The sequence below is a fragment of the Gadus macrocephalus genome, chromosome 17, assembly GCF_031168955.1.
Source record: "Gadus macrocephalus chromosome 17, ASM3116895v1".
Classification (NCBI taxonomy): Eukaryota; Metazoa; Chordata; class Actinopteri; order Gadiformes; family Gadidae; genus Gadus; species Gadus macrocephalus.
The window spans coordinates 5469667-5494133 of NC_082398.1; the positions used below are offsets into that span (position 1 = coordinate 5469667).

The 24467-nt window shown below is 44.8% G+C and overlaps 2 protein-coding genes across 2 annotated transcripts; one reads left to right on the forward strand and one right to left on the reverse strand.

The window, feature by feature from the left end:
* The first annotated feature begins 29 nt into the window (after positions 1-29).
* On the forward strand, positions 30-18402 carry LOC132475797 (phosphatidylinositol 4,5-bisphosphate 3-kinase catalytic subunit alpha isoform-like). The gene is made up of 28 exons (XM_060077120.1): positions 30-168; positions 1800-1924; positions 2681-2784; positions 2885-3047; positions 3526-3735; positions 4324-4391; positions 4508-4636; positions 5149-5202; positions 6600-6709; positions 7188-7329; positions 7558-7643; positions 8974-9079; positions 9248-9400; positions 9689-9814; positions 10128-10228; positions 10551-10632; positions 11513-11677; positions 11801-11904; positions 12398-12497; positions 12685-12756; positions 13216-13322; positions 13435-13556; positions 13772-13850; positions 14506-14676; positions 14809-14926; positions 15236-15387; positions 15592-15740; positions 16064-18402. Exons 2-28 carry the CDS (start codon positions 1840-1842, stop codon positions 16186-16188), a joined length of 3183 nt encoding a protein of 1060 aa, XP_059933103.1. The 5' UTR covers positions 30-168; positions 1800-1839; the 3' UTR covers positions 16189-18402.
* Positions 18403-19268: 866 nt separating this feature from the next.
* On the reverse strand, positions 19269-24283 carry LOC132475843 (high mobility group protein B2-like). Its single transcript, XM_060077205.1, is given in 7 exon segments — positions 19269-19702; positions 19705-19797; positions 19799-19825; positions 20352-20526; positions 20705-20856; positions 21763-21920; positions 24037-24283. Coding segments are annotated over 7 exon segments (891 nt in total). The 5' UTR covers positions 24269-24283; the 3' UTR covers positions 19269-19648.
* Positions 24284-24467: the final 184 nt, after the last annotated feature.

Below are 24467 nucleotides of genomic sequence, written 5' to 3' on the forward strand. Positions count from 1 at the left end.
TCGCCCCGGTGTGGCCCTCTCGGTCTGGATCGCGGGAGAACGGTTCGGTTTGACTGACGGACCGTTAGGACCGGGACCGGTAGGAGCGGCTGATGACCCGGGCTCTAGCTGCTTTGCAGCTGGGCTACGGGGGGCACTCGCTTGACGGAGCCGTTGTCGCGGGCCCAGGTGAGTGAGCAGTTCCTTTATCTCTTTTATTTACCCTCTCATTACTCCTCTTACCCTCCCTCTCTTTACTCGCTCGTTTTACCCATCTCTCACGTTACTCCCAACTATTATCATCTAACCCTCGCTCTCTCTTAACCCCCCCCCCCCCCCCCCTTTAAACTCCTCTAACCCTCTATCTTTACTCCTCTTCCGTTAACCCCCTTTCTCATCACTCCTCTAACCCTCTGTCTCCTTACCCCCCTGACCCTCGCTTTCTTTAATCCTTTAACCCCCCCTCTCTCTTTACTCGCTCTAACCCTCTCTTTTGGAGTCAACCCGTAGTAATCGCGATGCTCCTGTTGTCATGGAGACCATATCCTAGTCTGAGCTCATGGAAAACGAAACCCGTTGTGATTCTGTTTTGGTTAATAGTTTAATAAATAATGTGGTATATAGTTATGAATAGATATAGAAATAATTTGGCATATAGTTATAGATACTGTAATTCACTTCACTAATTTAAACATGAAAGCATAAAGGTGAACACATTTACATTTTTAATCGTTAATATATCTATATAATTAAAAGGAAATATGCTGTGATATGGCATGTGTTCCAGGGGCCACAAGAAAGTATCCCAGGTGCCAGATTTGACCTGTGGGCCATCATTTGATTATCCCTGTGTTAGAAAGTGAATATGTGTCATCGAAGAGCAGAAAGGGGTAGGGAAGTAAAGGGACGGCTTATTAAGAAGATAGGGTTAGACAGTAAATAGACTTCAGTGTTTCCCCCAGTACTGTGTTCTTAAGGCGGCCTTAACAACAATAGGGCCCCACTTTGACTACCAATGTATAGATATAAAAAAAACAACTTTTTATTTATTTTTTATAGATATTTTTTCATTATTATGCATTAACAAAGTAGAAAACTCTCGTAGGGAAAGAAAACGTACTTCCATCAGGAAGTAAAAAAATAAAGATCAATTATGCATCAGTAATACTGTTACAACAATGGTCGTGCCATAAGTCTTTTTGAATGGAATTGAAACGGAGACCCCCCCCCCGCTCCTTGACCGCCTTGACTAAGACATTTTCTGGGGGAAACACTGGACTTCAGGTAATGGTTAGGCACTGAATACAGAGACAAGTCAGCATGCAGGGGTTAGACAGTATAGAAACGGGTCATAGAGTAGGTAATATATATTGAATACAGAGATAGGCAATTAAAGAGGAGGTAGGAGTTAAACAGTGAATATAGAGACAGGTCAATAAGAAGACGGTAGGGGTTAGACAGTACAGAGACAAGTCTTTTAGGTGCAGAAACAGGTCATGAATGAGCAGGAAGGGGTAAGAAAGTATAGAGAAAGGGAATTAAAGAGCAGGTAGGGGTTAGAAAGTATAGAGACAGGTAATTTAAGAGCAGGTAGTGGTTAGAAAGGATAGGGGCACCTCATTAAGGAACCGATAAGAATTAGAAATTAAATATAGAGTCCATGAATGTGTCTGCTCCACACACAGCTCCTCGTTAGTATAGTGGTCAGTATCCCCGCCTGTCACGCGGGAGACCGGGGTTCAATTCCCCGACGGGGAGGAGTTTTTTTTTTTTTTTTTTTCTTGGGATCAGTATTTATCTGTCTGTCTGTCTGTCTGTAGGTAGAAAGCTGAAGGTGGAGAACATTCATTGGGGGTTGCCATGGTCCCGAAGCCATCATCCGGGGAGCTGTGGGGGCTCCACCTCATGCCCCCACGCATCCTGGTGGACTGCTGCCTCCCCAACGGTAACCTAACACTCCTTCTATACTCGTAATACTCTAAGGGTGCAAAGACCGCGTCCGTATTAGAGCTTAGCGTTGCAAACCCACGTCCCCGCGTGGGTTTGTGCCAAGTCATCGCTGATCGAACAGGAATTAGGAATTATGCGTAGTGTTTTGTTTTGTGTCAGACAGCCAGAGACTAAAATAAAATACGTGCACCCGGCAAAATCCAAAAAGGATTTTCAGTTGGTTGCGATACATCAACCGCTTTTCAGCAGTGCATTTCAGTGATTTTGCAACAGCTTTATCATAATGTATATTTATTACTTTTTCAATGTATCCAGAGGAACTCGGCCTTGCATTTCAGTTTCTGGATTTGGTTCATGTGTATTCGTGTTTGCAAACGCTTTAGTGCCCCCTTGTGCTTTAGTGCCTATGCGCTCTCTGTGTATGAACCCAAACGGTCTGGAAAATGTCCACAATGGATCAGAATGTTATCCCATCATAGCCTAGAAATCTAGACGCCCCTTGCGGCAGCAAATTTAATTTGCAGCCTGGGGAATCTAGCAACTCGCCGTGAGCTCGCAAGCTGGAAAAACCAAACTCTGGTCAGGCCAATCACATCGTGTATAGAGTCGATGGGCAGGCTTAACGTAACGACGAGTGAGTTGCGACGGTTGCGTGTCAAGTCTGTGTGGTCCCTGTTACAGGATTGATTGTAGCGCTATCCTACTGAGTGCAGAGGGGATTTGAGAGACAACCGTTTATCCCGTATCGTAGGAATGCTGGTGAGTCTGGAATGTCTACGAGAGGCCCCTCTGGCCAACATCAAACAGCAACTCTTTACTGAAGCCAGGAAGTACCCTCTCTACCATCTCCTTCAGGTAATGATGCACCCCAATCTACCATCTACTGCAGGGATTAATACACACTGATTGGCTGGTGGTGTGATCCCCTACCTGATTATGTTGTGTGATTGGTCAGGAGGAGTCGTGCTACATCTTTGTGGGCGTGACCCAGGAGGCGGAGAGGGAGGAGTTTTACGACGAGGCGCGGCGTCTTTGTGACCTCCGCCTCTTCCACCCCATCCTCAAGGTCATCGAGCCCCTGGGGAACCGGGAGGAGAAGATCCTCAACAGGGAGATAGGTCCGAACACAGACATGCATGTGGGCAAACACACACACACACACACACACACACACACACACACACACACACACACACACACACACACACACACACACACCTGTAACATAGCGATCTTGGAAGTTCGACAATGCTCTTCCCCCAAATTCTGGGGGAAGAGTGTCGGACGCCATGAAGTGCCAGGGGTGGAGTTGTGCAGGGTTTCCTGTTTTGTTACAGAGATATTCGTCCTGACTCAGAGAGGCATTATGCCAACAGGTCCCGTCAACTCTCCTAAAGCGAGAGTGTAGTCTGGTCTCGGGTTCCAATGTTTTCCGAGAAGTCATTTGTTTCATTCCCTTTTTAGAAGGATGTAGCCATTAAAGCACTGGCAGCAAGTTGGTATATAGAGGGTAGCCTGTGTTAATATGAGCTGGAATATAGTACTAACCTGTGTGTGTGTGTGTGTGTGTGTGTGTGTGTGTGCGTGTGCGTGCAGGTTTTGCCATCGGGATGCCTGTGTGTGAGTTTGAGCTGGTGAAGGACCCGGAGGTGCAGGACTTCCGTCGGTCAATACTGAGCGTGTGCAGAGAGGCCATGGAGGAGCGGGAGGCCGGGGGGGCTCCTAGCCTGGCCCTCTACGTGTACCCCCCCAACGTGGAGTCCTCCCCCGAACTACCCCAACACATCTACTACAAACTGGACAAGGGTATAAGCCTAACGGAGACACCTCCGCCCCTCAAATCTCTCCCTCCTTTCCTAACTTAATGTTCTAGAAGTTCCATGATTTATCCTCTCTCTTCTATTGCTCTATTGGTAAGGTTATCTGTTATATGATTAATCCCCTCTCTTTAATGATTCTATGGTAATGGTTATCTGTTATATGATTAATCCCCTCTCTTTAATGATTCTATGGTAATGGTTATCTGTTATATGATTAATCCTCTCTCTTCAATGATTCTATCGTTAAGGTTCTATGGTTAATGCTCTCTCTTCTATGGCTCTATGGTTATGGTTCTATGTTCTATGGTTAATCCTCTCTCTTCTATGATTCTATGGTTATGGTTCTATTTTATTTGGTTAATCCTCTCTCTTCTATGATTCTATGGTAATGGTTCTATGTTCTATGTTTAATCCTCTCCTATGATTCTATGGTAATGGTTCTATGTTATATGGTTAATCCTCTCTTCTATGGCTCTATGGTAATGGTTCTATGTTCTATGGTTAATCCTCTCTCTTCTATGATTCTATGGTTATGGTTCTATGTTCTATAGCTAATCTTCTTCTCTGTCTGCAGGAAGGCTAATGGTTACCATCTGGGTGATTGTTAGTCCATCCAACTCTAAACAAAAATACACTCTGAAGGTAATGCTACACTGTTAAATCTGTGGCAGAGCACTTTGCTTGCCTATGATGTGCATGTTTGTGTGTGCATATATTTACGTAGATATACACGTGTGTGTGTGTGTGTGTGTTTGTAGGTGAGCCACGACAGTCTGCCAGAGCAGCTGATAGCGGAGTCTATCAGGAAGAAGACTCGCTCCATGCACCTGTCAGCCCAGCAGCTGAGACTGTGTGTCCTGGAGTACCAGGGACAGTACATACTGAAGGTCTGTCTGCCTGTCTGTCTGTCTGTCTGTCTGTCTGCCTGTCTGTCTGTCTGTCTGTCTGTCTGTCTGTCTGTCTGTCTGTCTGTCTGTCTGTCTGTCTGTCTGTCTGTCTGTCTGTCTGTCTGTCTGTCTGTCTGTCTGTCTGTCTGTGTCTGTGTCTGTGTCTGTGTCTGTGTCTGTGTCTGTGTCTGTGTCTGTGACTGACTGACTGTGTTGTTAAGGCGGCCACCTTTTATTATTTATTTTTTATAACTTCTTATTAATTATTATGCATTAACAAAGAAAGAAAACTCTCCTAGGGAAAGAAAACATAAAGATAAATAATGCATTGGTAACAGTGGTCGTGCCATAAAGCTTTTTGAACGGAATTGAAACGGAGACACCAACTTGACTAAGACATTTTTTGGGGGAAACACTGATACTGATGGTCTGTCTGTCTCTCTGTCTCTGTTTTTTCTGCTCGTCTGTGTCTACCTGTTTGTCTCTCTACCTGTCTGCCGGTCTGTCTCTAGGTGTGTGGATGCGACGAGTATCTCTTGGAGAAGTACCCTCTAAGTCAGTACAAGGTAGGAAACCATTTGTTGTTCTGCCAGTCTCTCTGTAATGCATACTAGGGATGGGCAAAACGATTCTTTTCCGGGAATCAGTTCTTTCAGTTCCCTTCACTATCACAATTCGTTCGTTTGATTCATTCGTTTGATTCGTTAGTTTGATTCGTTAGTTTGATTCGTTCAGATGGTCTGTTACGTCATTTGCCAGGAAATCGTAAATTATGGAATAAATGTTAATCAACATGCATGAGGCCTACTACTTTCTAATGTTCTGGTGAAATTACCCAGGTTAAGTGTAAATATTAAGCATATATATAAAGCACATACGTGCCTTTTTTCTGCATAAATATCCTTAATACATAATGGGGTGCAGTAAGAATTAAATGGCTTCTTCCAAGTAGCGCTAATAAGCAGTGAAGCACGTTAGCAACTAGACCAAACAAGACTCGTAATGGTATGTAAAAACAATACTTTATTAAATCATGCAATTGTGATGTAGTACAAAATAAAAATAAAACATAATGTGCTTGCATGATATTGAAGCCTACAGCGATCGTTAGTTAACTTGTGTGGTGGTGCCTTATCATTTGTTTACCGATGGGCCATGGCAACGCGATTGGTACCTGCTCTCATTGGCTGAATCGATGAGAACGTTTTAGACTCAATCAATATAAGGTCGCGGGGAGACAAAGCTCTGTTTGTTTGTATATTTTATTTACGTGACCACATTTTTGTTATATGTTTAAAAGAAAAGAAAAATAATCAGTTCTCTAGTTGTGGGAATCAGTTCTCGTCGTTCACCCTCGGGATTTGTTTGTTCTGACCGAATCATTCGCGACCGACCCATCACTGTCTGTGATGTCTGTCTTCTTCTCTGTCAGTTTGTCTCAGTACATCAGGTCTTGTATAACAGTATACTTTAATGTCCACCTGTCTGTCTGCAGTACCACAGGTCCTGTTTAACCTTCGACCTGTCTGTCTAACTGTCTTCCTGTTGTACATCAGGCCATGTTTAACTGTCTACCTGTCTATCCGCATTACATCACACCCTGTATAACAGTCTACCTGTCTGTCTACCTTCCTGTCTGCAGTACATAAGGTCCTGTATAAAAGTCCACCTGTCTGTCTACCTGTCTGTCTGCAGTACATCAGGTACTGTATAACAGTCTGCCTGTATGTCTATCTGTCTGTCTGCAGTACATCTGGTCCTGTATAACACGGCACCTGTCCGTCTACCTGTCTGTCTGCATTACATCATGTCCTGTAAAACAGTCATTATAATGATTGTCTACCTGTCTGTCTGCAGTACATCAGGTCCTGTGCAACAGTTTACCTGTATGTCTACCTGTCTGTCTGCAGTACATCAGGTCCTGTGCAACAGTTTACCTGTATGTCTACCTGTCTGTCTGCAGTACATCCGGTCCTGTATAACTGTGGGTCGTCTTCCTCACCTGATGCTGGTCTCCAAGGAGAGCCTGTACTCCCAGCTGCCAGAGTCGGGCTTTGTCATGCCCTCGTACAGGTAAACCAGCCAATCAGCTTCCAGCGTCAGGCTTTGTCATGCCCTCGTACGGGTAAAGCAGCCAATCAGCTGCCAGCGTCAGGCTTTGTCATGCACTGCTACAGGTAAACAAGCCAATCAGCTTCCAGCGTCAGGCTTTGTCATGCACTGCTACAGGTAAACAAGCCAATCAGCTTCCAGCGTCAGGCTTTGTCATGCACTGCTACAGGTAAACAAGCCAATCAGCTTCCAGCGTCAGGCTTTGTCATGCACTGCTACAGGTAAACAAGCCAATCAGCTTCCAGCGTCAGGCTTTGTCATGCACTGCTACAGGTAAACAAGCCAATCAGCTTCCAGCGTCAGGCTTCGTCATGCCATGCTACAGCCCATCAGCTCTTGCAGTGGTTCTAACGGTTTAAGTTATTAATAATGTGATGATAATGGTGATATTATTGTTGTGGTGAGTATAATGGTAATGTTATGTGTTGGTCATTCATAGTCGCAGGACCCCCCAGCCGTCCCCATGTCCAGGGGGAGACCCTACCTCTCCTCCCAGGAGTCTGTGGGCCTTCAACAACCTGCTGAGGGTCCGGCTGCTCTGCGCCACCTACGTTAACGTCAACATCCGAGACATCGACAAGGTAGCCCCACCCTTACCCTGCGGCAGCTCAACCTGGTTGGCGCTGAGCTAAAACAGAGCTAGCCCTCAGCTAACCCTCCTGTCGACGTGTGTGTGTGTGTGTGTGTGTGTGTGTGTGTGTGTGTGTGTGTGTGTGTGTGTGTGTGTGTGTGTGTGTGTGTGTGTGTGTGTGTGTGTGTGTGTGTGTGTGTGTGTGTGTGTGTGTGTGTGTGTGTCTTTATGTTTGTAGATCTATGTCAGGACCGGTATTTATCACGGTGGAGAACCACTTTGTGACAACGTCAACACACAAAGGGTCCCCTGCTCTAACCCCAGGTAACACACACACACACACACACACACACACACACACACACACACACACACACACACACACACACACACACACAGAGGGTCCTTTGTTCTCACCCTAGGGAACACAAACACACACACCCTAAAACACTCGTTTATTTACCTAACTGAAAATAACTAAGCCATCACATAACCTTGCTTGCTTCTCTCACTGTCTCACTCACTCTCCCTTACTCTCTCTCTTTCTCTCTGTCTCTCTCTATTTCATTCTCTCTGTATCTTATGCCTCTCTCTGTCTCTCTCTCTTTCATTCTCTCTGTATCTTATGCCTCTCTCTGTCTCTCTCTCTTTCATTCTCTCTGTATCTTATGCCTCTCTCTGTCTCTCTCTCTTTCATTCTCTCTGTATCTTATGCCTCTCTCTGTCTCTCTCTTTCATTCTCTCTGTATCTTATGCCTCTCTCTGTCTCTCTCTCTTTCATTCTCTCTGTATCTTATGCCTCTCTCTGTCTCTCTCTCTTTCATTCTCTCTGTATCTTATGCCTCTCTCTGTCTCTCTCTTTCATTCTCTCTGTATCTTATGCCTCTCTCTGTCTCTCTCTCTTTCATTCTCTCTGTATCTTATGCCTCTCTCTGTCTCTCTCTTTCATTCTCTCTGTATCTTATGCCTCTCTCTGTCTCTCTCTTTCATTCTCTCTGTATCTTATGCCTCTCTCTGTCTCTCTCTTTCATTCTCTCTGTATCTTATGCCTCTCTCTGTCTCTCTCTCTTTCATTCTCTCTGTATCTTATGCCTCTCTCTGTCTCTCTCTCTTTCATTCTCTCTGTATCTTATGCCTCTCTCTGTCTCTCTCTTTCATTCTCTCTGTATCTTATGCCTCTCTCTGTCTCTCTCTCTTTCATTCTCTCTGTATCTTATGCCTCTCTCTGTCTCTCTCTTTCATTCTCTCTGTATCTTATGCCTCTCTCTGTCTCTCTCTCTTTCATTCTCTCTGTATCTTATGCCTCTCTCTGTCTCTCTCTTTCATTCTCTCTGTATCTTATGCCTCTCTCTGTCTCTCTCTTTCATTCTCTCTGTATCTTATGCCTCTCTCTGTCTCTCTCTCTTTCATTCTCTCTGTATCTTATGCCTCTCTCTGTCTCTCTCTCTTTCATTCTCTCTGTATCTTATGCCTCTCTCTGTCTCTCTCTCTTTCATTCTCTCTGTATCTTATGCCTCTCTCTGTCTCTCTCTCTTTCATTCTCTCTGTATCTTATGCCTCTCTCTGTCTCTCTCTTTCATTCTCTCTGTATCTTATGCCTCTCTATGTCTCTCTTTATATCGTCTGCGTCTCTGTGTTTCTGTTTCACCCCCAGGTGGAATGAGTGGCTGTCCTATGATATCTACATGGCTGATATCCCTCGCTCAGCCAGACTCTGTCTCTCCATCTGCTCTGTGAAGGGAAGGAAAGGAGCTAAGGAGGTGGGAAACAAGGAGATGTTAACAAGGTGTTGTGCAGTAGTTTAGAAGGACGGTTGACCCCAAACCCCTAGATCTACTAATGCCTATAAGAATGACTCATATTAATAATGATAACATCTAGATCTACCAGTAGCACTGATGTTTTTCTCGCCCTGTCTGTCTCCCTAGGAGCATTGTCCTCTAGCGTGGGGCAATGTGAATCTGTTTGACTATAAGGACACGATGGTGAGTGGGAAGGTGGCTCTGAGTCTGTGGCCAGTTCCCCACGGCCTGGAGGACCTGCTCAACCCCATCGGAGTCGCTGGTTCCAACCCCAACAAGGTGTTTATTTGAACATCACCAACCACTGAGCTTAGTGAACATCTGCACACATTATGCAATAACATCTCCCCCTCCTCTCCCTCCTCTCTCTACTTGCTCTCTTTCTCCTTTCCCTCCTCCTCCTCCTCCTAATCTCTCCATCTCCTCCTCCTTCTCTTTCTCTCTCTCTCTCCTCTCCCTCCCTCTCCCACTCTCCTCTCTCTCTCTCTCTCTCTCTCTCTCTCTCTCTCTCTCTCTCTCTCTCTCTCTCTCTCTCTCTCTCTTCCCCCCCCCCCCCTGCCCCTCCAGGAGACTCCCTGTGTGGAGTTGGAGTTCTGCTGGTTCAACCAGACGGTTGTATTTCCAGACGACCAACAGATTGAAGAACATGCCAACTGGACTATCAGCAGAGAGCTGGGCCTCACCTACTGTCTGGTACGGAATACGGATTATTAATCTGTATGATATATATATATATATATATATATATATATATATATATATACTGTCTTTATTACACCTTCAATGTGTGTCCGTTCACGTCGGCATCTGCATTCACTCTCAGAAAATATAGGCTACTATTTGTCTGATATATATTACAACAATCTAGGCTGATATAATATATTGTAACGGATAGAATCAAGGAGATGACACACCATATTCACATCCGATCCTTCATCCATTTATGTACACATGTATGTCTGTATATGTGTATGTATATATTTATGTGTGTGTCTTTATGCTACAGAGTGTGTCCGCAGCCGAGGTGGAGCAGCTCCAGAGTCTGTGCTCTAAAGACCCGCTCTATGAACTCTCAGAGCAGGAGAAGGACTTCCTCTGGAGACACAGGTCAGAGACTCTCTTTAGATATCACGGCTATTAGTCTCTCTACCAGCGTCCCTATCTTTAGCCTACCGACCTCGCTTACTCTCTCTCTCTCCCTCTCTCTCTTACTCTTTAGATATTAAGGTTATTACTCTCTCTCCCTCTCTCTCTTCCTCTTTAGATATTGAGGTTATTAGTCTCTCTACCCGCCTCTCTTTCTCTAGGCTACAACTCCCCTTCCCTCTTTCTTTCTATAGACATTAAGTTTAATAGTCTCTCTCTCTCTCTCTCTCTCTCTCTCTCTCTCTCTCTCTCTCTCTCTCTCTCTCTCTCTCTCTCTCTCCAGACACTACTGTGTTAATATCCCAGAGTCTCTCCCCAAACTGCTGCTGTCTGTCAAGTGGAACTCCAGAGACGAAGTCTCACAGGTCTGTCTCTCTAGATGTACTGTTACTAAAGGTCTCTCTCTAGATGTACTGTTACTAAAGGTCTCTCTCTAGATGTACTGTTACTAAAGGTCTCTCTCTAGATGTACTGTTACTAAAGGTCTCTCTCTAGATGTACTGTTACTAAAGGTCTCTCTAGATGTACTGTTACTAAAGGTCTCTCTCTAGATGTACTGTTACTAAAGGTCTCTCTCTAGATGTACTGTTACTAAAGGTCTCTCTCTAGATGTACTGTTACTAAAGGTCTCTCTAGATGTACTGTTACTAAAGGTCTCTCTCTAGATGTACTGTTACTAAAGGTCTCTCTCTAGATGTACTGTTACTAAAGGTCTCTCTCTAGATGTACTGTTACTAAAGGTCTCTCTCTAGATGTACTGTTACTAAAGGTCTCTCTCTAGATGTACTGTTACTAAAGGTCTCTCTCTAGATGTACTGTTACTAAAGGTCTCTCTCTAGATGTACTGTTACTAAAGGTCTCTCTCTAGATGTACTGTTACTAAAGGTCTCTCTCTAGATGTACTGTTACTAAAGGTCTCTCTCTAGATGTACTGTTACTAAAGGTCTCTCTCTAGATGTACTGTTACTAAAGGTCTCTCTAGATGTACTGTTACTAAAGGTCTCTCTCTAGATGTACTGTTACTAAAGGTCTCTCTCTAGATGTACTGTTACTAAAGGTCTCTCTCTAGATGTACTGTTACTAAAGGTCTCTCTCTAGATGTACTGTTACTAAAGGTCTCTCTCTAGATGTACTGTTACTAAAGGTCTCTCTCTAGATGTACTGTTACTAAAGGTCTCTCTAGATGTACTGTTACTAAAGGTCTCTCTCTAGATGTACTGTTACTAAAGGTCTCTCTGTCTCCAGATGTACTGTCTGCTGAAGGACTGGCCATTGATGCAGCCAGAGTCTGCCTTGGAGCTGTTGGACTGTAACTTTCCTGAGCCCGTTGTCCGAGAGTTCGCCCTACGCTGCCTTCTCCAGGGTCTGAGTGACGACAAGCTGTCACAATACCTACTGCAGCTGGTCCAGGTACTATCCTTGACCCCTGACCCCAACCCATTTTCCTAACCAAACTACTTCTTCAGCTGGTCCCGGTACTTACCCTGACCCTTAACCCCTGACCCTTACCCTAACTCTCAACCGATTTTCCAGGTACTGAAGTATGAGATGTACCTGGACAACCCTCTGGCTCGCTTCCTGATCAAGAAAGCTTTGACCAATCAGAGGATAGGACACTTCTTCTTCTGGCATCTCAAGTAAGAATTACAGCAGCGCTATGACACTTCGTAGCGCATCTCTAGCCTTCCGCGACTCGCGCCGCTTTGCATTATGCTCACATTCACTCATTCACGCATCCATACACACATTCATACACACATTCATACACATATAAATTCAACCTTTCATACATACATTCACTATCTAATCATACACACATTCATGCACACATTCACCCATTCATACACACATTCACCCATACATGCTTACGTTCAAACACCTATTCATTCCCAAATTAATTCACAGGCGGGGGGGTCAACCATGCAAGGAAACAGCCAGCTGTTCGGGAGCGGTTAGGGTTAGGGGACCTGCTCAGGGACACTCCAATACTTAGCTAGGAGGAGCTGTGGATTTAACTTGAGGAAAATGTGCCTTTTGTGATTTTGTGTGTGTCTGTGTTCGTGGGTGTGTGTGTGTGTGTGTGTGTGTGTGTGTGTGTGTGTGTGTGTGTGTGAATGTGTGTGTGAATAGGTCAGAAATGCACAACAAGACAGTGTCGCGTCGTTTTGGTTTGCTCCTTGAAGCGTTCTGCAGATCCTGTGGGATGTACCTGAAGCACCTGAACAGACAGGTAACTAAGACCTGGTCAGACAGGTAACTAACACCTGGTAACACAAGTAACCAACACCTGAACAGTAAGATAACTACCACCAGGTCTGATATATAACCAACAACTGGGGAGACAAATGGCAAGTTATCTTACACCTTGTGTGTGTTTTTGCGTGTGTGTGTTTGTGTGTTTGTTTGTGTGTGTGTAGGTAGAGGCTATGGATAAACTTGTGAACCTGACAGACACACTGAAACAAGAGAAGAAGGATGAGACCCAGAAGGTAGGATGTGTGTGTGTGTGTGTGTGTGTGTGTGTGTGTGTGTGTGTGTGTGTGTGTGTGTGTGTGTGTGTGTGTGTGTGTGTGTGTGTGTGTGTGTGTGTGTGTGTGTGTGTGTGTGTGTGTGTGTGTGTGTGCATAGAAGTGTGGGTCTGTCTACCTTTATCTCTCTGTCTGTCTGCTTGTGTGTAGCTGCCTGTCTGTCTAACTTTCAGAATACCTGTGTATGTCTGTCTGTCCATACGTCAGTCGTATCTGTCTGCTGGTGTCCGTCTACCTGTCTGCATGTCTGTCTTTCTGTCTGCTTGTCTGTCGGCGTCTGTCTGTCGGTCTTTATCTGTCTGCCTCTGTCTGTCTGTCCGTCTGTCTGTCTGTATAGATAATCATTAGCTCTGTGTTCTGATTGGCTGACAGCGTCTGTATTGTGTATGGCTAACATTGTCTGTTCTGATTGGCTGACAGACTCAGATGAAGTTCCTGGTTGAACACATGTCCCGTCCGGACTACATGGATGCCCTGCAAGGATTCATCTCTCCTCTGAACCCTGTCCACCAGCTGGGCAACCTCAGGTACTAACCAACTAACTAACCAACTAACCAGCTGACCGACCAGGTCACTTACTCGACCCAACTCTAAATGTGTATGTGTGTGTGTGTGTGTGTGTGTGTGTGTGTGTTGCAGGCTGGAGGAGTGCAGGATCATGTCGTCAGCCAAGAGACCCCTGTGGCTGAACTGGGAGAACCCGGACATCATGTCAGAGCTCCTCTTCACCAACAACCAGGTCATCTTCAAGAACGGAGACGGTACGCCGAGAACCCTTCCTTCTAGTCTCTGGGTTCCAGCTAGAACCCTCTCTTCCAGCTAGAACCCTCTCTTCTAGCTGGAACCCTCTCTTCTAGCCTATAATGTTACAGCTAGAACCCTCTCTTCTAGATGGAATGGAACCCTCTCTTCTAGTCTCTTCTAACACCATCAATGGCTACTGGCTTTAACGTTATTGGTATGTGTGCTGGTGCAGACCTACGTCAGGACATGCTGACGTTGCAGATCATTAAGATCATGGAGAACATCTGGCAGAACCAGGGACTGGACCTACGGTAAGAACACATATCACCTGGCACCGGAAGTATTGCAGACTTGTTCCATAAGCAGGCCTGATAGAGTTCAGGCGTGGTGCCTGAATTCAGGCGTGAGCTCGGCCATGTGTGTTGTCAAGAAAAGTGAAAATAGGTGAGGGGTGCCTTTTAAAATGTCTAGTGAACACGTCAACCTACCTGACCTCTTGATTGACATGTCTGCCACCAACTAGGCGTAGTCTATATAAGGAAGTCTTATACCTTTGTATGTTTGCACTGAGGATGGTCTGAATGGAACAAAATGTTTTGCACACCACTTTGGGTAGCACTTTACACTTTTATGCAATAAAAACGTATTGTTGCATCGACTACATGGTGTGCGAGTTCCGCTCCTTTCATTGTTGTCAAGAAAGGCCATTCTCTATGGTGTCTTCGAATGTATGATAATTTCAGGCACAGATGATTTCACTTCCTATCAGCCCTGCATAAGTATTGTGGAGGTATGGCTAACTGCCACAGTAATGCGCATGCATGATTTCATCCCTCCCACTCAATATCTCACCGGGAGTTCATTGCCATTTGGCTGTCTTTATATTCTGTAATTGACGAAATACATAGGATATACAGTATGTATAGGAGACTGTATGCATATTAATGAGTACATATTTGTGTGTAGTATGTTGCCGTACGGCTGCCTGTCTATAGGAGACTGCGTGGGGCTCATAGAGGTGGTGAGGAACAGCTACACCATCATGCAGATCCAGTGTAAGGCCGGCCTGAAGGGGGCGCTGCAGTTCAACTCCAACACCCTGCACCACTGGATCAAAGACAAGAACAGAGGAGAGGCGTACGTACCTGCCTCTCTGTCAACCTGACCGTCCACCCGTCTTTCTTCACAGATGTAACAGATCTATAGGCCTGTTCACCAGAACATGTCTATAACTGTGAACCTGTCTTGTCTACCTCCATGTCTGTCTAGGTATGACCGAGCTATAGACCTGTTCACAAGGTCGTGTGCAGGTTACTGCGTGGCCACCTTCATCCTGGGCATCGGAGACCGACACAACTCTAACATCATGGTGAAAGACAACGGACAGGTACTGACACACTATATACTACACACTATATAACAGGCACTGACACAACTCGTAACATCATGGTGAAAGACAATGGTAAGGTACTATTACACACTATAAACTACACACTATAACACATACTGACACAACTCTAACATCATGGTGAAAGACAACGGACAGGTACTATGAGACCCTATACTACACACTTTATACTACACTCTATATACTACACACCATTATACACACTGTCCCATCTTTTTCATTATGATTAAAGACATCTTACTCTCTCTCTCTCTCTCTCTCTCTTGGATCTTACCTCTCTCGCCCCAGCTGTTCCATATAGACTTTGGTCACTTCCTGGACCACAAGAAGAAGAAGTTTGGCTACAAGAGAGAGAGAGTTCCCTTCGTCCTTACTCAGGACTTCCTTCTCGTCATCAGCAAGGGCAGCCAGGAGTGTACCAAGACCAAAGAGTTTGACAGGTATATCTAGACCCATATATATATTATCAATAGAAAGACAGACAGACAGATGGACATATAGATATAGATATGTTATATACCAGGAGTGTACACAGATCAGGGGGTTTGATATGTATAACTGTATCACTTACATCTATATCTACCATGTAACGTTAGGTATTTACCATGTATAATGTGTGTACATGTGATGGTTATATAATGCAGGTTCCAGGAGATGTGCTACAAAGCTTACCTGGCCATTCGTCAACACGCCAGTCTCTTCATCAACCTCTTCTCACTGCTGCTGGGTTGCGGGATGCCTGAACTGCAGAGCTTTGATGACATCGCCTACCTCAGGAAGACCCTGGCTCTAGGTAGCTATCTGTCTCTACCTGTTCCTCTACCTGTCTGTCTCTCCACCTGTCTGTACCTCCAAGAAGACCATGGCCTTAGATACGTGTCTGTCCCTCTACCTGTCTGTCTACCTGTCTGTCTCTCTACCTGTCTCTACCTCATGAAGACCCTGGCTTCAGGTACCTTTCTGTCTCTCTACCTGTCTCTCTAAATGTCTGTCCGTCTACCTGTCTCTATCTCAGGGAGACCCTAGCTCTGGATACCTGTCTATCTCTCTACTCGACCGTCGCTACCTGTCTGAACCTCTACCTGTCCGTCTCTCTACCTGTCTTTCAATCTATAGAGAAGACCCAGCAGGAGGCATTGGAGTATTTTACCAAGCAGATGAACGATGCTCACCATGGAGGCTGGAGCACCAAAATGGACTGGATCTTCCACACCATCCGACACATGCCTAATGAACACTAACTAATGTGTATATAGATCCACACACACACACACACACACACACACACACACACACACACACACACACACACACACACACACACACACACACACACACACACACACACACACACACACACACACACACACACACACACACACATACATTTGAATGCACTAGTTGTTGGATGACTGTGATGGTGGCAAGTTTGTGGAGGATGTCATAGCAACGTAAACTATGAGAGGGAATTTCTGCACAAAAAGGTCAAATTGGACCTGGGGCGCTTTGTACATCAGCAATAGAGGTTTTATAACGATGTCAAAGTGTTTCAGGCTGTATATTCCTTTATGCACACCTTGATGACCCTTAGTTGCATACAAATAAGTAAACTATTGATTTCTGCTGACCATCACTTTAAAGAGCCAGTGAACCCAAAGGAAACAGAAAAACATGTTTTAAGTGTTGTCAATTTTCTTATACGATCGTCCACGTTCCACTCTGCTGCGTCGAAGGTGGCGTCCTTTCCCTGAAGTCTGAGGGCCTTTTCTGAGGCCCTCAGACGTCACGACCAAGGGCCCCGGCGATGTGTGGAGCTCCGTCTGGGCAGCGGTTTATTCAATACCCGCGTCCGAGGGTTAGGCTTCCCGGACACACGAAGTATAAGGCTACGGTGTGGGTGGATAGTCAAGTTGATAATCAGGTTAATCAAATAGTGTTCGGAGGCCATCTGAAACCGTGGCTTCTCTGGCTCTTTAAATATATTCAGATTGATTATAAAGTTAATGAAATATGCAACTTAACCTGCTGCTGTCTGTGCACTAATACCTGAGCTGTACTCTGGGGACCAGTATAGACTACCAGCCACATGGAGACTTTAAAACACTAGCTGCACCGTGAGGACCAATAAATACTACCTTTATCATGGGAACTAACATACACTAGCTGCATCGTGGGGACCACTAGTGACAAACTGCACCGTGGGGAACAATAGACTACCTTTATCATGGGGACTAACATACACTAGCTGCATCGTGGGGACCACCAGTGACAAACTGCACCGTGGGGACCAATAGAGACTACCTTTATCATGGGGACTCACATACACTAGCTGCATCGTGGGGACCACTAGTGACAAACTGCACCGTGGGGACCAATAGACTACCTTTATCATGGGGACTCACATGCAATAGCTGCTGTCTATCACGCACATCCTTGTGTGTGTATCTGATCGGAGCATCGGTAGTTGCACAGCAGTTCACACCCGCGCAAGGGTGAGGGTCAGCAATAGACACTAGCTGCTCTTAGACAGCTCTTTTGACTACAGCCGTCTTTTAACAGACAGTTGTAGCCCCTCCCAAAGACATAGCCCCTCCACTTTATCCCAGATCAAACAACTGATTGGTTGAATCTAAATTGACAATCAGTAAGATTGCCGCCTAAACCCGACCAGCAATTTAACTCTAGCGTGAACACCTACTGTGTTTGTTATCCAGCAGGTGAACTGTAGCAACACCTGGTGTGTTTTTTAACCGGCACGTGAACTGTGTTTAACCAGAGGAACTGTAGCACACCCGCTGTGTCCTCTGATCAGGGAAGTGTTGACAATCTGAAGCAAGCACCTTTGAAAAGCTTCTCCATTCTGCACACTAGACAAACTCCAAGGCCCCCATCTGATATCTTCTCCTACAACCTTTCTCATTGATTAGCTGTCGGCCATTTCTGGCTGAGATATCCCTCTCCATTCACATTAGTTACATCGCTGTTTCTAATTCAGACCAGGAATCGAAAAAGCTGTTGAATCTACCTAGGAGGATGTAGACTACCGAGGAAGCATTCTACCCACCTTAGGGAGCAACCTACCCACCTTGGAAGAGCCAACCATGGAAGCACCCTAACCACTTAGGAAGAAGCATCCTCCCTACATAGGAAGCACCATACCTAGGAAGCACACCAGGAAGGATGCCACCGAGGACCTGCTCAGGTCAAAGTTCATATTTCTCTTGCGTGCTGTTGCCAGGACAACCTATTTAACTCGTCTGATAGTTTTGGTCGTCATAGTGACTGCAGGTGTCACACGGACCCTCTGTGATTGGTGATTCTTGATTATCTCTACTGCCACGGCTGTATTTTTTACTGTAAGAATAAAATGTTTTCTCTGTACTCTCTTAAATACCTATGTTAATAACCAATGTAATGAAATGATTACATTGCATTAAATGACCCTGTCAGTGCGATCCTTGAGGTAGGATGTGAACAGGGAGAGTGCAGCCTTGAGACTCCCAGTTCTCGGAGGATGGAGAGGAGGATCTGGGGGTTCACTGTCGGAAAACTGCTTAAAGGTCTGGCAGAAAGACCGCACACTCAGTAGGTATGGACATCAATGGTAGACGTTGACATCAACACGTTTGAGTGTGGGTCCCTTTAAGAGGGTTCACTCTCGCTGCTCCAACGGCGTTTGGGAAAACCACCAGTTGTCTGAAGTGTTGATGAGATGGGTGATAAAGGGACGTCTAAGCAATTGACGCCTGCCGTTTGATGGATGCTATTCCGGAAATTTTGCCCCCATCGTTCTCATCCCTTTAGAAACCAACTGGGGATTTAGTGAGTCGCTTCGTAACGAAGCTTTGTGAAACTCTGAAAAAGGGTTGTCCCACGCAACAGGACATTACTTGTTTGTTCCATTTCATCGAATGTGTGCAGTATACAAAATAGCAGAATTTCTAGCGGCTTTGTTTCAATACTTTTGACCCACTACAAGGATATAAATATTCATATATATATAATATATATATATATCACCCTATAATATATATACCTTACATAATATTCCTCTCAACATCCAAACGTTTGACATTGTACCCCTTTTATATAATCCATTCTGTAATATATATATGTATATCTTATATAATATTCCCCATTATAGTTTGTTATATCTTATATAGAATTCTGGTTGTATAATGACATCACAAGGCTGAAATAACCACACCATTTGCAACGCCATAATGCAGTAATGACGTCACAAAGCTGTGATGACATCACACTCTAATTTCACAGGCTTTTGATGACATCATATCCTGTGCAATGAAGACAGACCCAGATGTTTTGTTTGTGTTTTATTATAAAAGTTTCTACAGTGACAACGGAACAGAATAAAAACTCACTGAGGCTCTCTTCTGATTGGCCACAGATCCACCAATCAGAGCTCAGTGGGGCAGGGCTGGGTTTCCATGGTAACACGTTTAGGTAAGGGGCCGGAGGTGTGACTACTAACTCTGGTTTTATTGGTCACTTTAACATAGCTGACGACTCCTACACACACACACACACACACACACACACACTCACACACACTCACACAACCACACTCACACACAACCACACACACACCAATATGCATCACAAACATAACTCACTTTTGTACATGTGCGCACACGCTTACACACTCTCCCTTTCTCTCTCTCTCCGCCTCCCGCTGTGACCCTACTCATCATCATCATCATCATCGTCTTCATCCTCTCCGTCGTCATCCTCCTCATCTCCGCCTCCTCCTCCTCCTCCGCCTCCTCCGCCTCCTCCGCCTCCTCCTCCTCCCTGGGCCGCTGAGGCCCCTCCCGGGGCACGGACGAAGGTTCCACCTCCACGGTACGCCACCATGTCCTGGACACACACATCACGTACACCAAGTTAGGGAACGACCGATATGGATTTATTTTTTTAGGGTCGATGCCGATACCGATCAGCCTTAGCCGATGACCGATACAGGCTGACGATATTTGGAGCAGATTTTTTCTCCCACGATTTACCTCATAAAAATGACACAACGATGATAACAAATGTTACAAGTCTCAATTTAAAAATGGAACATTTATTGAACTGTCTGTCTGTAAATCAAGCCGGGGGGAAAAAATATATATATATTGGCCGGCCGATATATCGGTGGATCACTAGACTCAGTAAGGAATAAACCATTCCGGGCTGTCCCGTTGTTGGAACCTACTGTATGACGAGCGGTCTCGAAACACGTTACGCCCCTAGTTAAAAAACAATAAGAGATCCGAATACTCGTTAACGCGTTAGTTTGTAACACGATGCCGCCAACATTGCATATAGCAGAGCTCTATCTATCCATCGGTTTGACAGACTAAATATATATCTACTAAAAAGGTATGTATTATGTATTTACCCGGTCGTATTTCTCTCGGAGTTTCTGGGCCTTCTCCTCGTAGGGCAGTTTGTCAGTCTGGGTCAGTTTGCTCCACATCTCTCCCAGCCTCTTGGCACAGTCTCCTATAGACAGGCCAGGGTACTGCTGCTTGACACTGGGCCGGTACTCACCGCAGAACACAAAGAACGCCGACCTGCAAACACACACAGAGAAGAAACATTAGGTTATAGGTCTAGAGGGAGAAGGGGTTTCTGGGTAATGCAGTTCTATAGTGAAGTGATTTAAAATCTAGTTTGTGCTATTCTTGTTCCCTCATTCTCTATAAAGTGAACAAGGAATCAAGTATAGGAGAAGATATAAGGGTTTCTTACGGTGGTCGTTTGGGCGCATTTGGGTCTTTCCTCTTGCGGCCCCTCTTCCCGAAGCCCTTGGGTGGGACGTAGTCCTTCATCTCGCGGTTGTAGCGGACCTTGTCGGCCTTCGCCATGTCTTCAAAGCACTTCTTATCGCTGGGAGTCAGACCCTGGTGGAGATCAACAAAACCGTGTTACACTGTGTGTAGTTGTAGTAGTTCATATTAGCCTTACCACTACATATCAGTAAATATCACTTACACTACCCCTAACACTAAATATCCTTAACACTACATATCACTAACCTTACCACTTCTATAATTAATTAATAATAAAATTAAGGTCAATTTCATTTTAGTTATCAAAAAAGGTTTTTCCCTTGTTAAAATATCATTGGAGATATTTTCAATGACGAACGTACGCATCCAAAATAAATATGGTTATTTGGGTGACATTTTTATGGCGCCAACTTTGCCAATGGGACATTGCGTGCGTTTTGAAGAAGCATTAGGTCAAGCGTGTGTTGGATTTAAATGAGGTAGACACATCAAGAAGGCGATCGATGGCTTTGTTTTACTCGTCCACAAATCCTATATGGTTTACTGATATGTCTACATGTGGAAATTAAATTCTCTGTAGTAGACTGAAATCATTACACTTAATAGTGAAAAAGGAATTACTGACGTTTGAAGATATTTATTTGAAGATATCAACAATTCAGTTTTTTCCATGTCAAAATGGTGTTGGATCTACAAAGTCTGAAATTAACATTTTTAAATGTGGAAACGACATTTCCAGTAGAAAAAAGCTAATAGTCATCCCTGCTGCTTCAATGATAAAAGAGGGTGCTTTAGAACCTGTTTCTCTCTCTGGCGAGTCTGTCTCCCTCATTAACCCGTGTCTCTCACTGGTGAACCTGTCTCTGTCCTTGTTGAACCGTTGTCTCTCTCAGCAGCCTGTCTCCATCTCTGGTAAACCTCTCTCTTTCTGGCGAACCCGTCTCTCTCGCTGGTGAACCCGTGTGTCTCTGTCGCACTGATGAACCTGTCACTCTCTCTGTCAGCAGCGTGTCTCACCTTCCAGCGTTCTGAGCACTTCTTGGAGAACTCTGCGAAGTTGACAGACTGCTCAGGGTTCTTCTTCCGGTGCTCCTCTCGGCACGTCTGGACGAAGAACGCGTACGCAGACGTTTTGCCCTTAGGCTTGTTGTGGTCCTTGCGCATCATCTTCCTACCTGCAAACACAGGAACACAGGTTAGTCCTTCCTGCTACCGGTCTCCTAACCCGGCCACTGTGGGACCGTGTCTCCCTAACCCAGTCTCTGTGGAGACCGGGTCATGGAAAAAAGGCAGCACAATTCAGTTGAGCAGAACACCGAAAGTCACATTCTTGCACGAAATGCAAGAATATCTGTTTCTAGCTGAATTTGCTGTATGAGACCATTTTGTTATTAGTCCCCTCCCACCAAAATGTCAGACCAATTAGGGCATCTCTTCGGTGATTGGTTTTGGGAATACATCTTTCCTTTCAATCACATATAGCTTAGCTCCACCCACAGGTGCATAAATGCAACATGATTTGGCTCAATGGCAGAGAAGACCCTGAGCCTTCTTAATTATGTCCTAAATTCTATATTGAAGCCTAATGCATTATAATTCTACCTGCTACACAGCAGCCTACAGCATTATATATAGTCCTACCTGCTACATAGGCGCCTACACTAATTATAGTCCTACCTGCTAAATAGGAGCCTACAGCATTATCGTTCTACATGCTAAATAGGAGCCTAGAGCATTATAGTCCTACCTGCTAAAAAGGAGCCTACAGCATTATAGGCCTACCTGCTAAATAGGAGCCTACAGCATTATAGTCCTACAAGGAGGAACGTAAAATAAAGGAAGAGAGCACATTTAAGACTTAACCTTGGACATTTGTTGGGCATTTGCTATTATATACGTATATCTTATGTACGATTAAATTATGCATCGATTAATTTTGGTAACAGAAATCCACTATGAAAATGTTGCAATCCTAATATTGAGACTGAAAAGTTTTACGAATAAGGTGTTATTATAAACAATCATTAATTATGGTTTAACCGTTTTGCATGTTTAAAGGCATGCAATAGTTTGCAACAACTGCAACATATTTAGGATGGATCATATAATACAAAATAGCTTATCTTGCGAAAAAATCATTTTAAATAATAAAACACATACAATGTACAGATTGAGGACTTAACGTGTCAAAAAAAAAAGAGAATGTCCATATTAAATATAAAGACATAATATACACATGTTGACATCCTAACGTGAAAACTTATTAAAGTGTTAAAAAGTGGATGGATGGTGATGGTGGCAGATTAACGAATAACAAAGAAAACGAGGAATCCATTTTCTTTCCGAGCAGGGCCGTGTATGTGCTCCACATCCCGGCCAGAAAGCCTTCTCTAACCCTCCGGCTGGAGCCTCTACCCGGCTCCGTTCAGCCGGCTATGAACTGTGGTCTGCGGCCAGAGACTGGAAACTAACGTTAGCCGAGATTTCTATTGACATCTATTGGTGCAGTTAGCCTAGCCATGCTAACCCAGTAGACAGGACTGTAAACTCCATTCACCATCGATGCTGCAGTTAGCCTAGCAATGCTAACATGCTAACCCCAGCAGAACAATGGGCCACCATTTGCTTCCCGCCCTATGCAGTGCTAGCTGTCCCATCCCCCTCCGCTAGCACCCTGCTAACTAGCACATTTACTACTACACTATATCGCATGCTTAACAGTATATTACAGACTTTACTACCAATGTGCTTCATAATACATTCAGACTATTTTCCGAACTGTTAAAGGTAATTTCGGTCACCCAATGCCCGAGCGGCACACATTTGCAATGGAAACCTCGTCATTGATAACGATGCGCATTTACACCGGAGGGCTCCGTCTATTCTATGGATCCATCGCGGGTTGTTTAGTCTATTCGCTGGAGCTCAACGCTGATGGGTCCATCTATTTTCTGGATTCATAGCGTTTGTCAAGTCTATTCTCTGTGGCTCATAGCGGACGGCTCCATCTAATATCTGAGTTGACATTGTGCCTGTGGCTGGGGACTACTCTTAAATGGCCGTTGCGTGATTGAAGAAGTATGTTGTATAAAACTTCCCCAAATGAATTAATGTTATAACTGCAGAGAAAAACATCACTAACGTTCCTCTCCAGAATGGCATTTAATCAATAAAACAAGGGGCAGTTGAAATAAGGCTTCTAATTGGATGAGAATAATTTAAGAGAGACATTAATAAGATCCAATAGTGAATAGTATTAGTGATATTATGCATTAGTATTCATGTACTTACTGTGTGTTGGGGTCACGTTGTGTTGTTGTTCGGGTTCCGGCGGCTGCGGACTGGAGACCGTTGCTTTGAAACTGGGTTGAGCTGGAGCCGAGACCACGCCCCACAGGCACGCCCACCTCGACCGAGACCATTCAGTGGGCGTGGCCGATTGGGCGTGTCTCAATCCCGTTTGAAACCTACGGTTTCCAAAATAGCCCCGCCCACGGGCACGCCCCCTCCCGACATCATCCATTCAGTGGGCGTGGTTATGCCTGCATAGAGAAGCGGGGCCATTTAAATACAAGTTTCCAGTTGGCTAGAAGGCGTGCAGGTCAAGTCCATGTGCTGCCCCGCCCATCAGACACGCCCCCGTTGGTTCTCTCCATGGGGGGGCGGGACTCGGTGACAAAAAGGTTATTTGTGTAAACAAGTCAGATTGGTTGCAAATACTG

Coding starts and splice junctions, on each gene's coding strand:
- LOC132475797 (XM_060077120.1), top strand. CDS start 1,840: ATGGTCCCGAAGCCATCATCCGGGGAGCTGTGGGGGCTCCACCTCATG. Junction 9,080..9,247: donor GAAGGAAAGGAGCTAAGGAG/GTGGGAAACAAG, acceptor CTGTCTCCCTAG/GAGCATTGTCCTCTAGCGTG. Junction 11,678..11,800: donor ACCTACTGCAGCTGGTCCAG/GTACTATCCTTG, acceptor CCGATTTTCCAG/GTACTGAAGTATGAGATGTA.